This window comes from Triticum urartu, chromosome 4 (genome assembly GCF_003073215.2).
Source record: "Triticum urartu cultivar G1812 chromosome 4, Tu2.1, whole genome shotgun sequence".
NCBI lineage: Eukaryota > Viridiplantae > Streptophyta > Magnoliopsida > Poales > Poaceae > Triticum > Triticum urartu.
This window is the reverse complement of record NC_053025.1, coordinates 7,520,814-7,537,041: the sequence shown is the minus strand read 5'-3', so window position 1 is coordinate 7,537,041 and position 16,228 is coordinate 7,520,814. Positions and strand designations below refer to the sequence as shown.

The 16,228-nt window shown below is 47.3% G+C and overlaps 1 protein-coding gene across 1 annotated transcript; it reads left to right on the top strand.

The window, feature by feature from the left end:
* The first annotated feature begins 10,003 nt into the window (after window positions 1-10,003).
* LOC125550184 (FT-interacting protein 3-like) lies at window positions 10,004-13,517 on the top strand. The gene has a single exon (XM_048713120.1). It carries the CDS (start codon window positions 10,189-10,191, stop codon window positions 13,309-13,311), a length of 3,123 nt encoding a protein of 1,040 aa, XP_048569077.1. The 5' UTR covers window positions 10,004-10,188; the 3' UTR covers window positions 13,312-13,517.
* Window positions 13,518-16,228: the final 2,711 nt, after the last annotated feature.

Here is a 16,228-nt window from a genome sequence, read left to right as displayed (position 1 = left end):
CAATACTGAATTTTACTACCAAAATTAGTGATATACAAGTGAGTCGGGTGATCTCATTTTGTATTTCAGTTCAGTATTGAAATAATAAGGTGGATAATCGCAATACTGAATTCAGTACCGAAATGAGTGATATAAAACATAGTCGGGTCATCTTGGTGCTCTAGTTCAGTATTGAAATCAGTACTGAAATATTAACGTCGTTAATCAGAACACTGAATTTTAGTACCGAAATTAGTGATATACAATCGAATCGGGTCATCGTGGTGCGGTTTTTCAATATTAAATATTAATGTGGATAATCACAATACTAAGTTTTAGCACTGAAATTAGTGATATAGAACCGAGTCATGTGTTAGTCATGCTATTTTTGAGTACTCAAATTAATACTGAAATACTAACATGGATAATCGCAATAGTAAAATTTATACCGAAATTAGTGATATAGATGTGAGTCGGGTGATCGTCGTTTTGTTTTTCAGTACTGAAATCAGTATTGAAGTATTAAAGTGGATAATCGCAATACTGAATTTTAGTACTGAATGAGTCATATAGAACATATTCGGGTCATCTTGGTGTCGTATTTCAGTACTGAAATCAATATTAAAATATTAAGGTGGATAATCAAAATACTAAATTTTAGTATCGACATTAGTAATATACAACTCAGCTAGGTCATCGTGGTGCCGTTTTTCAGTATTGAAATATTAACGTGGTTAATATCAATGCTATATTTTAGTACCGAAATTAGTGATATAGAATTGAGTCATACGTTCATCTAGCTGTTTTTCAGTACTGAAATCAATACTGCAATATTTACATGGATAATCGCAGTACCGAATATTAGTAACAAAATTGTGATATACAGCTAAGTCACGTTATCATCGTTTTGTTTTTAAGTCTTGAAATCAGTATTGAAATATTAAGTGGATAATCGCAATACTGTATTTTAATACCAAAATTAGTGATATACAACTGAGTGTGATGATCGTCACTTTATATTTCAGTACTAAAATCAATATTGATATATTAATGTGGATAATCACAATACTGAATTTTAGTACTAAAATTAGTGATACACGACCGAGTCGGGTCATCATGGTGTTGTATTTTACTATCGAAATTAGTACGGAAATGTTAACATGTATAATCATAATATTGGGTTTTAATACCAAAATTAGTGATATAGAACTGAGTCAGGTGTTAGTCGTGCTATTTCTGTGTACTCAAATCAATACTGAAATATTAACATAGATAATCGCAATACTGAATTTTATATCGAAATTAGTGATGTAAAACTGAGTCACGTCATCCTAGTGCTGTTTTTAGTATTGAAATCAGTATTCAAAAATTAGCGTGAAGAATCACAATACTGAATTTTACTACCAAAATTAGTGATATACAAGTGAGTCGGGTGATCTCATTTTGTATTTCAGTACTGAAATCAGTATTGAAATAATAAGGTTGATAATCGCAATACTGAATTCAGTACCGAAATGAGTGATATAGAACATAGTCGGGTCATCTTGGTGCTCTAGTTCAGTATTGAAATCGGTACTGAAATATTAACGTCGTTAATCAGAACACTGAATTTTAGTGCCGAAATTAGTGATATACAATCGAATCGGGTCATCGTGGTGCGGTTTTTCAATATTAAATATTAATGTGGATAATCACAATACTAAGTTTTAGTACTGAAATTAGTGATATAGAACCGAGTCATGTGTTAGTCATGCTATTTTTGAGTACTCAAATTGATACTAAAATACTAACATGGATAATCGCAATAGTAAAATTTATACCGAAATTAGTGATATAGAAGTGAGTCGGGTGATCGTCATTTTGTTTTTCAGTACTGAAATCAGTATTGAAGTATTAAAGTGGATAATCGCAATAATGAATTTTAGTACCGAAATGAGTGATATAGAACATAGTCGGGTCATCTTGGTGCCGTATTTCAGTACTGAAATCAATATTGAAATATTAAGGTGGATAATCACAATACTGAATTTTAGTATCGAAATTAGTAATGTACAACTCAGCCGGGTCATCATGGTGCTGTTTTTCAGTATTGAAATATTAACGTGGTTAATCTCAATGCTATATTTTAGTACCGAAATTAATGATATAGAACGTAGTCGGGTCATCTTGGTGCCGTATTTCTGTACTGAAATCAATATTGAAATATTAAAGTGGATAATCACAATACTGAATTTTAGTATCGAAATTAGTAATATACAACTCAGCCGGGTCATCATGGTGCTGTTTTTCAGTATTGAAATATTAACCTGGTTAATCTCAATGCTATATTTTAGTACCGAAATTAGTGATATAGAATTGAGTCATGCGTTCATCTAGCTGTTTTTCAGTACTGAAATCAATACTGCAATATTTACATGGATAATCGCAGTACCGAATATTAGTAACAAATTTGTGATATACAGCTAAGTCTTGTGATCATCGTTTTGTTTTAGATAAGCAATGACGGCCAGTCGAAACTAGCTACTCCCAATACATTTTGTTGGGACAAAGTCACATCATGTTTTAACCCTGTGTGGGGCATTAGAAACAAACATAACATTGGCATCCGTCGGGAACACAAGTAGCAACATTACTGACACTGTGCCCGTTCCATTCGTTGCAACGCGATTTGCATACATCCAAGTTACAGTCACCCTTGTCGATTATTGGTCTGCATTTACCCGCCGTCACTTTCACGGCCACATCTGTGGAAGTAATTAACAAATACAAAAATCAGTAGGTTGCGATGGATCAACTACATCCATGGTTATACTAATATTGAACTTGGTAAGAGTACATGCATAGACATACAACATTAGATGAAAATAACTTCTATGAAGAATTAATGTACCTGGGGACAGAACCACGAGAGTGACAGCTAGGACTAGGAGGAACATGCAGCGGGTCCTCATGATTGGTGGAAAACTTTGCAAGTTACAGTGCTGATATGGTGAGCTTTGAATCCGATCGAAGAAGTTTTGGTGTGTGCCTAACTCGGGTGGATGGCAAGGGTTTATATAGGAGGCTCATGCTTATCTTCTCTCAAAATATTAATTGTGTTATAACTGCCAAAGCAAAGATAAGGTTGGACAAATTAATGTACCAGACCTTTTTGATATAGCTTACCAGGTTTACGGCTTGGTTAATTAATGCACGGAGTCTTTTTCAGATGGCTTACCATGTTTACTGCTCCATAAATTAATGTACCAAGTCTTTCTGAGGTAGTTTATTACGTTCGTCCGGTGGTAAATTGTTGAAAGTGTGCCCTAGAGAAAATAATAATGTATTATTTCATTTTTCATCTTCATAATTAATGTCCATACTTTTATGCTATAACTGAAATGGTTCTTGCATGTGAGATTAAGAGGAAAACTCAATTACATGTGTTCAAACATACACACGAAGTAGTTCATGTTGCATGATGATCTTGTTTTCCTGATCATAGGACGTTGTTAAAGTAACAAAGATTCCATCAACATTGAGAGCATGTTGCTAGCAAAACAATGGTATTGGATAGACCTAACCCATATTTTCATCTTCATAATTAATGTCTATACGTTTATGCTATAACTGAAATGGTTCTTGAATGTGAGATTAAGAGGAAAACTCAGTTACATGTGTTGAAACATACACACGAAGTAGTTCATGTTGCATGATGATCTTGTTTTCCTGATCATAGGACGTTGTTAAAGTAACAAAGATTCCATCAACATTGAGAGCATGTTGCTAGAAAAACAATGGTATTGGATAGACCTAACCCATGATATATTATGAGATCACATAGTCACTTAGTTATCAGTAAATCATGTCAAGTGTTAACGTATACTCACGTCCTTAGATCAGGAGAATGGTGTTTACCTTCAGGCCAGAATATTATTTTGGGGTTGTTGAACATTACCCGTAAATGGGTAATCGCAACGATAACATTTAGGTACATCAGAAAAGTATGTGTAAGAACTCGATAATTCGATACTAGAATTTCCTCCTCCAACGATGGAGAGATTCTCTCCGGCCCTCTCAGTGTTATGGTATCCACCATCTTCTGTCCATACACAAACGTGATACGATGACGGAGAAATCGAAATACGAAAAATGATACTTTCAGCCTGCAGTTGGTCTCACACACACTATGACTAAAGAATATCTATGTCTTTCTTCATCATGTATATGAGTTTTGCTTCCGTGCACCCTCCTTCAAAAATTTGCACAAATCTTAAAGTTACTTAAGAAAAGGCTATCACCATATCAGCTTGCAGCTCGAGGATATTGAATAGATTGATTTGGATTGAAAAGAATACATATTATCCTTGATTGAAGGGGTATTTTCTAATCGCCATTTTTAGCCCGCATCAGAATCCGTAAACTTTTCAACGGGTGTATGGAAGCAAAGTTCCATCATCATATATAAAAGAAAAGAAGGGAATCTGGCGTTCATAATGACGGCAGCATTTGGCTTCAAGCTGCAGATTAATTAACGGTGAAAAAAAAACATCAGCCTGACGGGCCGACAGAACATTACGACCCTAAGTAACACAGTAAAATGTTTGTCTTTTTGCAAGTAAATACAGTAATAAGTTATTAAACACGATAGACAAGGCGCAAGGTATGGGAACAAGTGAATCCATGGCGTTTCTTGGCTTGTGGCCGTTGAGGAGGACGGAGAGTTTTTTTTGCAAAAAGGAAAAGAAAGATGAAGACGGAGAGATGTGCGCGCGGTCCGGCACGTAGTATTTTTGAGCATCAGTACAGACACAAGCGCTCATATACACGTGCATACATTCACCCCTATGAACGCACGCACGCACACCCTACCTCTATGAGCATCTCTGAGAGATTGAGCCGGCATATTATCTTGAGATTTACGAAGTCACCGTAGACGCCTCATCGTCGACGGGAACGTCTCCTCCCACTGAAAGCGCATCGCCGGAAAACCTGAAATAAATTCAAAAATACTGCGAGCACCAGGATTTGAACCCTGGTGGGTTGGGGATACCACTGTCCACCTAACCAACTCAACCACAGGTTGATTCGCCGGTCCGGCACGTAGTAGCACATGTGCGTACGTGTCCACTGTGCAGCTTGTACGGCATTGTACTACTATACTATACGTACAACAAACAAAACGACGGTGAGATGAGATCGATCATCGAGGGTGAGCTAACTGATCCAGCCCAGACAAAACAACATGGGCTTAATTAGGCTCAAACAGTCGCAAGTAATAATAATAATGATTGATTAACAAGAAGACGATTTGTTTAAGCAAAGCTGGTGGCCATGATCGAATGAGCTTGTGCACAAGGCCACAAGCCATGCATGCACAGGCACGCACCAGACATGTGTTGGGCAGATCCAAACCGGAGGCGGTTGCGGCATGCACATGCACGAGCCGGTGACTCAGCAGCATGCATGCAACATGATGCAGGTGCCGGCCCCATGCATATATATTTTCTTCCCCGCAAAAGAAAAAAGATAATAAAATTACGAAGAGGTCTCCAAGCTGCACAACGCGCTCGTGCCTTTTGGTATGTGGTATATTCCATCCGGATCCATACCGTGCAGGTAGGTGCACAGTACACGTATCATTTCAGTCACTCGCAGCTCCAGTGCCCAGTGCTGCACGGCACTGGTGCACACGTTGCGACCGGTGCGTCCGTACGCTGTTGCGGCAGCGGATAACTGGGTCGCCTGCGCTCGTGCGCCCCCCGTGCCTCAAGTCGATAGATAGACGTTGCGAGGCTGCAGGATTCAGGATAGATAGCCGCCACCGACCGCATAGTGGGTGTTGCCGGGAGCCATTTGAACGAAGGTGACAACGAGTTTATTATACCTCTGCGCTGCGGTACATTACATTACATGCACGCAACTTTTGGCAGTGGCGAGGGATAGGGCCGTTTAATTGGCGATATTCGGCAAAGGTGGCAATGCCTTTTCAACCGCACCGGGGCTACCACCTGGATGGACCTCGAGTCCTGGACGGCTAGCTAATTAACCTGGGCGCTGGAGATCGAGTGTCATTGACACGTAGTACGCACGTTGGGCGCTTGGGCTCCATGTGGCATTGCCTGCCTTTTCGAGTGCCATTGAGGACAAGTATGCTGGGCACTTGGGCACCATGGGTTGGTACAACTTTTGGATGGAATGATTGGTGTGCGAAACATAACATTGACCACCTAACCTATGCGATGCACACATCTTAGCTGTGTTACAAATTGTGCTGTTGTGCACAACATGATAATCCGCGGAAAAAACTTCACGCCCACGCCCCCGTTAATTAGGATGTGCATTTGATCGATCAACATATTACCCGCTCCTTTCTAACGTACCCCTTCTATTCCAAAATAAGTGCTGATGGCTTATTGCAACTTTGTACTAAACTTATATTAAACCAGCGACATTTATTTAGAACGGATGGAGTATATTGGTCTTCTCGAACGGATTTAAATCTCATCTGGATGAGAATTACTAAAGTCTCATCAAACTCCCTCTCTCAAAAGTCAAATTTCGTATGGTTGACCCAGCAAACCACTGGGCCCTTTAAAAATCGATTGAGGGTTAATTCACTTGGATGGACGCGGGCATACCCTTTTAGCAGTGGCGATCATAGGACGGTTTAATTTGTGATATTCATCAAAAGTGACAATTGCCTTTTCCATCAAGAGTTCCTCTATTATTCACTCCATTCCAATGTAGGTTAGTTCTTTAATTAAAAGTCAAACATTTCTATGGTTGGCCAAGTAAACCTACCACCCCTCTAAAATGTCTCGAGTGTTCGCCTGGAAGGGCGAGCATTCCATTGCACAATTCCAACCTGAACTGGAAAATTGCACTTGGGAAGAAGCTTGATGGTCAATGTCATCATGGACATCGACCGGTTTTGCAAAGCTCTTTATATGAAAAATGGACGTGGCTCCAACGGAACAATCCTTGGTTGGTTGGCCACTGTAGCGTGGCCCTGAGCTGCCTTGCAACGTGACTTGATGTGTGTTTAGAGCATCTCCAACAGCCGCGCGTAAAAAACCTGTTTGCCGCTCGCGCTTCGGCTGGTTTTGCGCGCCCGCCTGCGCTGGCTCCAGCAGCCGCGCTATAATGCAGCGCGCGCGCGCCGCTCCAGCAGAGCGCAAAAATACAGCGCGCGCGCCGCACAAACCACATATACATGAGCAAAAATGATGAAACAAACAAAATAAATCAACAATAAATAGTTTAATTTCGTTATCATTACAACTCAAACAAATAGTTTATCATTCAGTACAACAAATGCAATAAACACAACAAATAGTTCATGAACAATACAATGTCGAATGCAGATATCATCATGCTCTTTGTCGTCCATGCCATGCCCACCACTCTTCAATCAAATCATTCTGAAGTTCATTGTGCGTTGCTTGACGCCGAATGGCATGATAGGAGGCAATAAAACGGGCTATCCTTTCAGCCCTCCGTCGCACTCGCACCGGATATCCCAATAGCTCATACTGTGAGTAGTCTAAATCTTGGCCACGCTCATTCTCGATGATCATGTTGTGCATGATCACACAAGCGTGCATGATGTACCAAAACATTTTTTGATCCCAAAATCTAGCCGGTCCTCTCACAATAGCAAATTGGGCTTGCAAAATCCCAAATGCTCTCTCCACATCTTTTCTAGCCGCCGCATGAGTATTGTGGAAGTCAAGATTTTTCTTACCTTCCGGCTTTTTCAACGGCTTCACGAAGGTTTGCCACTTTGGATAGATGCCATCCGCTAGATAATAGCCATAGTTGTACGTACGGCCATTTGCTGCAAACTGCACCGGTGGCAACTCACCGTTTGCAATCTTATTCATCAGTGGTGACCGGTTGACAACATTGATGTCATTCAAAGATCCAGGCATTCCAAAGAATGCATGCCAAATCCAAGCCTCCTGATCGGCCACCGCTTCAAGGATTATAGTGGAACCCTTTTTTTGGCCGTGGAATTGCCCATGCCATGCCTTTGGACAATTCTTCCAACTCCAATGCATACAATCTATTGAGCCAAGCATGCCAGGAAAACCGCGAGCTTTGTTCATCGCCAATAGCCTTGCGACGTCTTCAGCATTGGGAGATCTCAAATACTCCTCGCCAAACACTTGCATAATTCCCTCTGCAAAGCGCTTGACACACATGATGGCTTGGCTCTCACCCATAGCCAAGTGATCATCAACAAGATCAACCGGTATACCGTATGCCAACATACGCAAAGCGGCTGTCACCTTCTGAAAGGTGCTATGCCCGAGCTCTCCGGCGGCATTCCTCCTTTGCTGAAAAAAACGGTCATGGCTCGCTAGTTTCTCTACAATGCGCCTGAACAACTTGGTGCTCATCCTAAAACGGCGACGAAAATATGACTCGGGGTATATGGGATTCTCCGCAAAATAATGCCTGATCAATCTGTTGTGGGCATCGATCCTGTCCCTCCAAATTTTCTGCCGACCCATAACCGAACCACCGTGCTTCGGTTTTTTTTATATGCATAGCTAGGATCATTGCAAGATCTTCTTCCTCTTCAATATCAAATTCTTCTTCGGAAGAATCATACGACGAACTCATCTACAATGTTCAATACAATACTATAAAAACTACAATTCAAAACATGCATCAAATTCATGAAGTTTGAGCAATACATACCTTGTAGGCGTTTTGTCAAACACCTTGCGGGCGCGGCGCGGCAGCGAGCGCTCGGGCGCTGTTCCTCGGACGACGGAGGCGCGCGAGGGCCGGTGGGACTAGGAGGGGATGGGGCGGAAGCGCGGGCGCGCGGGGATAGGCCGGGGAAGCCTGAACGGTCGCCGGGGGCACGGGCGGCGGCGGCGGCGGCGCGACCGGACGGGGGGTGGAAGTGGGAGAGGAAGTGCGGGCGCGAGCGCTGGAGTGTGCCGCGCGCTGCAGCGGGCGCCCGAAATACATCGCGCGGCTAAGTGTTTTCGATCGCGCGCCCAACCCGTTATAGCGCGCGCGCCGTTTTTGCGCGCCCGCTGGAGCGACCCGCCGCGTTGCGCGCGCGCTAAAACGGCCTAATTTGCGGCGCGACGCTAGTTTAGCGCGGCTGTTGGAGATGCTCTTAGTCCATGCCTCGACGACCATCTTGTTCGATGACGAAAAGCGTACCAAGTTATATCATAATTGGTGGCGTGAGGTGCTCGTTTAAATATACATGTGCTGTTTAGAGAAATCATGTAAATGTACACTTTTCTCTCTTTTTCTAATTGAAACTCTGTTTTCCTCATGTTTGTTTTCAACCGTGTAGTTTTCGATTGGGGGTTGTTTTATCCGAGCATATTGTTACTCTCGGGATCGATTTGTTTAGTTGACAATGATATTCGTACGAGACAGGTTCTGCAATTTCTTTTACATATTAGTTCATTCTGATGGCGATTAGCTAAATCAAGGGAGTAGTTGCCGATCAAGAAACACTAGTACCTGAAGATTTGATATATTCTCTGGGTGTAACTAGATCTCAGCTGATTGAGATTTAACCAATTCTTAGTCAAGTGATAGAACATATAAAAAAGAAGAAGAAAAATAAAGTGGAAATTTTACACAAATCTTCACGTACGAATAACATTGGTTGAGGCTTGGTTCGATTGAGATTTAGCAATCCCGGTATGCTTCATGTAAGAATAGGGTTTTCGTATCTATTTTTTGTTGCTGTCTTTTTATCTTTTTGATTGTTCCATGAAGATCCTAGGCTCACCAAGTCAAACACAAACACATGAAAAATTGTCAAATAAGTACTTAAAAAACATAAAAGCAGAGGAGAAACCGGCCGGGGGTTTGGTCGCCGCCATTTCCGGCCGTGTCGCGTCAATGCCGTTGGCCGCTGTTACTACCGGACAAGGCTCCGTGGCACCGCTCCACGTGGCGTCCACCCCCGTCCTACGTGGCCCCGGCCCCACCTCTCCCGGCCGTTGCCTCCTCCCTTTTAAACCCCCGGCGCCACCCCGCCTCCCTCTCCAGTCAGTCACCGTCCGCTCCCCGCCGTCAACCTCCCTCCCTCCAACGGTCATATCCCCATCCCCTCCATCGCTCTCACCCACAGATTTCTCCCAGATTCGATCGACCCCCGTGGCCTTTAATCACTTTCCGCTCCCAAGAAGCTTCCAGGATCGGATCCCGGCGAGGGGAGGCCAAGCTCTGCTTGCTCCAGCCATGGTGGAGATGGAGGAGGGGGCGCGGCGGCGGGTGGTGGTGGAGGTGTGCAACGCGCGGAACCTGATGCCCAAGGACGGCCAGGGCACGGCGTGCGCCTACGCCGTCGTCGACTTCGACGGCCAGCGCCGCCGCACCGCCACGCGCCCGCGGGACCTCAACCCGCACTGGGGCGAGCGCCTCGAGTTCCCCGTCCACCACCCGGGCGCCATGGCCGACACGCTCGAGCTCAACGTCTACAACGACAAGAAGGCCGTCGCCGGCTCCGGCCGCCGCGGCGGCACCTTCCTCGGCAAGGTCAAGGTCGCCGCCGCCTCCTTCGCCCGGGCCGGGGACGAGGCGCTCGTCTACTACCCGCTCGAGAAGCGCAGCGTCTTCTCGCAGATCAAGGGCGAGATCGGCCTCAAGATTTGGGTCGTCGACGACCCGCCGCCCGCCCCTGCTGCCCCTGCCCCCGCGCCCGAGGGGGAGAAGAAGGCCGATGATGCCGCCCCTGCGGACAAGAAGGAGCCCGCCGAAGCTGCTGCTGCTGCTCCTGCCGCTGCCGACGAGAAGAAGCCGGACGCTGCGCCGCCCGCGGAAGAGAAGAAGGCGGAGGACGCCAAACCAGAGGAGAAGAAGGCAGAGGACGCGGGCAAGAAGAAGTCGCCGGAGAAGGGGAAGAAGAAGGACGGCGACAAGCCCAAGGAGGAGGGCAAGAAGGAGGTGGCGGTGCCTCCTTCCCCGTCCAAGGCCCCGCCGCCATCGCCGTCCAAGATGCAGCTGGCCACGGCCGGGGTCGCCGGCGACCTCGAGATCCTCCCCCAGACGGCAGCCGAGCGGAGCATGGCCTCCTCGGGCGGCGGCAGCGCGTCGTACGACCTGGTGGATCGCGTGCCTTACCTGTTCGTCCGGCTCCTCAAGGCCAAGAAGAGTCAAGACGGTGGCGACAAGCAGCCGCAGCCGCTGTACGCGCAGCTCTGCATCGGCGCCCACGCCGTGCGGACCCGAGCCGCCACGCACGCCGGCGAGTGGGACCAGGTCTTCGCGTTCCACAAGGCCAGCCTCACCGCCTCCTCGCTGGAGGTCACCGTGCACGAGGAAGCCAAGAAGCCGGAGAAGGAGGGCGAGGCCGCCCCGCCGGACGCGCACCTCGGCTTCGTCTCCTTCGACCTGCAGGAGGTGCCCAAGCGGTCGCCGCCGGACAGCGCGCTCGCGCCGCAGTGGTACACCCTGGAGGGGCACGCGGAGGACGGCGCCCCGGCGTGCGACGTGATGCTCGCCGTGTGGGTCGGCACGCAGGTCGACGAGGCGTTCCAGGAAGCGTGGCAGTCCGACTCCGGCGGCAACCTGGTGCACACCCGCTCCAAGGCGTACCTATCCCCCAAGCTGTGGTACCTCCGGCTCAGCGTCATCCAGGCGCAGGACCTGCGCCTGCCGTCGCCGCCGGACGCCGCCAAGGCCAAGCAGCAGTTCGGGCCCACGTTCCCGGAGCTGTACGTCAAGGCGCAGCTCGGCGCGCAGGTGTTCAAGACCGGCCGCATCGCGCTCGGCAGCGCCGCCGCCGGGGCGTCCAACCCGAGCTGGAACGAGGACCTGCTCTTCGTCGCCGCCGAGCCCTTCGACCCTTTCCTTACCGTCGCCGTGGAGGACGTCTTCTCCGGGCAGCCGGTCGGGCAGGCGCGCGTGCCGCTCTCCACCGTGCACCGCCGCTCCGACGACCGGGTCGAGCCGCCCTCGCGCTGGCTCAACCTGTGCGGCGACGAGGCCCGGCCCTACGCCGGCCGGGTGCACGTCCGCGTCTGCCTGGAGGGCGGCTACCACGTGCTGGACGAGGCGGCGAACGTGGCCAGCGACGTGCGCGCCGCGTCCAAGCAGCTGTCCAAGCCGCCGGTGGGCATGCTGGAGGTGGGCGTCCGCGGCGCGTCCAACCTGGTGCCCATGAAGATCGCCAAGGACGGCGCCAGCGGCTCCACCGACGCGTACGTGGTGCTCAAGTACGGCCCAAAGTGGGCGCGCACGCGCACCATCCTCGACCAGTTCAACCCGCGCTGGAACGAGCAGTACGCCTGGGACGTCTTCGACCCCTGCACCGTGCTCTCCATCGCCGTCTTCGACAACGCCAGGTACAAGATGGTGGACGCCGGGAAGCCGCCGCCAAAGGACGCCCGCATCGGCAAGCTCCGCATCCGGCTCTCGACGCTGGACACCAACCGGGTCTACTCCATCAACTACGCGCTCACGGCGGTGCACCCGATCGGCGTGCGCAAGATGGGCGAGCTAGAGCTCGCCATCCGCTTCACCTGCCCGTCCTGGCTCACGCTGATGCAGGCGTACGGCAGCCCGCTGCTGCCGCGCATGCACTACGTCAAGCCGCTGGGCCCGGCGCAGCAGGACGTGCTGCGCCACACCGCCATGCGCATCGTGTCGGGCCGCCTCGCGCGCTCCGAGCCGCCGCTGGGGCCGGAGGTGGTGCAGTACATGCTGGACACGGACACGCACGCCTGGAGCATGCGCCGGAGCAAGGCCAACTGGTTCCGCGTCGTCGGCTGCCTCTCCCACGTCGCCACCGCCGTCAGGTGGGGCCATCGGGTGCGCACCTGGGAGCACTCGCCCACCACCGTGCTCGTGCACATGCTGCTCGTCGCCGTCGTGCTCTGCCCGGAGATGATCCTCCCCACCGTCTGCCTCTACCTCTTCCTCGTCCTGCTCTGGCGCTACCGCTGGCGCCCCCGCCAGCCCGCCGGCATGGACCCGCGCCTCTCCCACGTCGACAGCGTCAGCCCCGACGAGCTGGACGAGGAGTTCGACGGCCTCCCCTCGGCCCGCCCCGCCGACGTGGTGCGGGCGCGCTACGACCGGCTGCGCGCCGTGGCCGGGCGCGCGCAGACGCTGCTGGGCGACGTGGCCGCGCAGGGGGAGCGCGTGGAGGCGCTGCTGTCGTGGCGCGACCCGCGCGCGACGGGGGTGTTCGCCGTGGCCTGCCTGCTGGCCGCGCTGGTGCTCTACGCCGTGCCGTTCAAGGCGCTGCTGCTGGGCATGGGCTTCTTCTACCTCCGCCACCCCAGGTTCCGCGGCGACATGCCCTCCGCCGGCTTCAACTTCTTCCGCCGCCTCCCGTCGCTCTCCGACCGGGTGCTCTAGCTTGCTAGGATCGATCGATCATTGTTTTTCTTTGAGCTTGCTTACTGTTGCTTGCTGTACTTGGTGTGATCCACTGCTGCTTAGCTTAGTGGGATCATCGTTTGATCATTTGTTGCACACAGAAAGAAAGCCTCTGAGGCCTACTTAGTGATGCTAATCTCAATAATAATAAGCATGGCTGCTGCCTAATGTATTCTTTGATTTTAGAACCAGAGTCTTGATGATCCTGAAAATAAGACTGCTTTATGCTGTAAAACAGTCAAGAGTCAACTAAAACTAAGCTTCTGAAGGCAACTGAACTTGCATACGTTCTACAACTTATTGAAGAAAGGAGATGTAATTGCATATATACATTCTACATAGAAATGTATGCAGCTCCTGGAAGCTATTTCACCATCTGCATACATTCTACAGGTTACTGAAGATTGAAGGAAGAAGATGTGTAGATCTTCATGGCTTACTGAAGAAAGAAGATGTATAGATCTTCTTGGCTTTTGCAAATACATTCTATTGATAACGATTGTACAATGTGTACATCTGCCTTTTGGTTTGTAAACTCAGAAGCTTGCGTCCGGAAAGGATAAGCAAATGACTGCCTTGGGTTACAACCTATTGTCATTTGTTCTAGTAGTAGCATTTCTTTTAGAGAAAAGTATATCTTTTGTCCCTCAACTCTTGGTGAAGTCTAGATTTGGTCCCTCAACTTTAAAACCGGACAACTTGCACCTCTAACTACCGAAACCGGACAAGGTTCGTCCCCGGACTCGGTTTTGACCGGTTTTGGTGTTGACTCACCCCGGTTTTGACCCGTGCTCACTCATATTCCTGTAATTTTTTTATATCCGTGAACTTTTTGAAATCCACATACACTTTTCAACTCCGCATAGTTTTTTCAAGGTCACATATTTTTTTCAAAAATAAACATACTTTTTTCAAATCAGCAAACTATTCTAAAATTCACATACTTTTTTCAAATCCGTGATTTTTTAACATTTACGTACCTTTTCCAAATCCCCGTATTTTTCCCAAGTTTGTGTAATTTTATCAAATCCAAGTATTTTTCAAAGCCATGAACTTTTTTTGAAATTCGCATACTTATTTCAAATCCACGTGCTTTTCAAAGTCCGCATTTTTTTTCAAATCCGTGTTCCATTTATAATCCATGAACTTTGTTTGAAATTCACATACTTGTTTCAAGATGAAACAATTTCTGAAATCCACATATTTTTGCGTAAAAGAAGTCCATATCCGCGTACTTTTTTCAAGTTCGCATAAAATTTTCAAATTCATGAACTCTTTCAATAAAATGTACTCAAATTTGAAAGTGTACATCAATTTTAAAAAATTAAATGAACTTAAAAAACTAAATGAACTTTAAAAAAATACGCATATTTGAAAAAGTACATGAACTTGTAAAAAGTACGCAGATTTAAAAAAAGTACAAATTTTTTAAAAAGGTTCACGTATTTGAAAAAATAACCGAATTTGAAAACATCACGTGGACTTGGAAAAGGTATCCAAATTTGAGTCGGAACGGTCAAAACCGGGGTGGGACAGCACCAAAACCGGTCAAAACCGTTACCAGGGATGAATCTTGTCCGGTTTTAGAAGTTAAGGGTGCAAGTTGTCCGGTTTTGGAGTTGAGGGACGAAAAATATACTTTTCTCTTTCTTTTATAAGTCAGTAACTATTTTCCCTCCTCTCCTCTCCTCTCCTCTCGCTGGAGTTGTTATGATATCTGTCTACTGTCTACTCCCTCTGTCCTAGTATAATGTAAGACGTTATTGCATCCAATATATTCACATATTGGATCTTACTCCCTCCGGTCCAAATCATTCGTCGCAGAAATGGATATATCTAGACCTAAAATACATCTAGATATATCCATTTCTGCGACGAGTAATTTGAAACGGAGGGAGTACATTATAGGACGGAGGGAGTAATAAGTAATAAGTTGTGCTATTACCAGTAAGAACACTGTCGTAGTTAGTGGTTACTTGCCGGTTGCATGCCGTTGAAGGGAATATATGAATTTTGCTTAGAGATGATGCATGCTACAAGACGGCTGCAGTGCTGCCACTGGGAGAGGTCAAATTAGGCAGCGGAATCTTAATCAGCAGAAGGGACTGATTCCTCCTCATCCTCATCACAGACTGTTGCATGCCATGGGTTCGCGTTGCTTGCAGCAAGGTTGTTAGAATCGCGATTCTGTTATACGATTCTACGACTTTACGATCCAAATTTACCCATCTGATTCTACGATTTTAGTTCATAAAATCTACGTTTCTACGATCCTGGTAGTGAAGATTCTACAATTTACGATTCTACCATCAGAGCTCCGATCCGATTCAAAATCGCGATTCTGACAACCTTGGCTTGCAGGCTCAACGCACTCGCCTAATCGCACACCACTTACTTACTGCTCCTTCCGTCCGGAAAAGTTTATCCCTCAAACAAATGTTTAGGACAAGTTTTTTCGGATGAAGGGAGTAAATTACTCCTTTGTTCAGCTCACCCTTTGCAGTTGCGCTTGCACTTGCCGACTAATGTGTCACGTGCGCCTCATGTCCGCGAATTTCGTCAGGCTTCAACTGCGCTTGTTCTCGGTGTAATCGGTTGACGACAGCCTCCGGTAGTAAAATGTAAGTACACTTAGTCGATGGACCTTGAAATTCAGTAGACCTTTGTTGTGTGTTTTACTGCTTTTGATCAATCAGATCTACTGCCATTGTCAACACTCAGCGGAGCATGATGCAGAGTCACGTTCATGCCTTTTCCCGCCATGTGGGAGACAGGATTCAGATTTCAGAACTTGAGGCAGAAAACTACAAGCACGTACTATAAATTCATTTCCTTGAATCCATCTGCAACGGCTGTTATTAACCACAGTACAGTAGTTCAGCGGAGGAGTTTCATG

Bases quoted from the DNA above. Each gene is read 5' to 3' on its own strand.
- LOC125550184 (XM_048713120.1), top strand. From the start codon at position 10,189: ATGGTGGAGATGGAGGAGGGGGCGCGGCGGCGGGTGGTGGTGGAGGTG.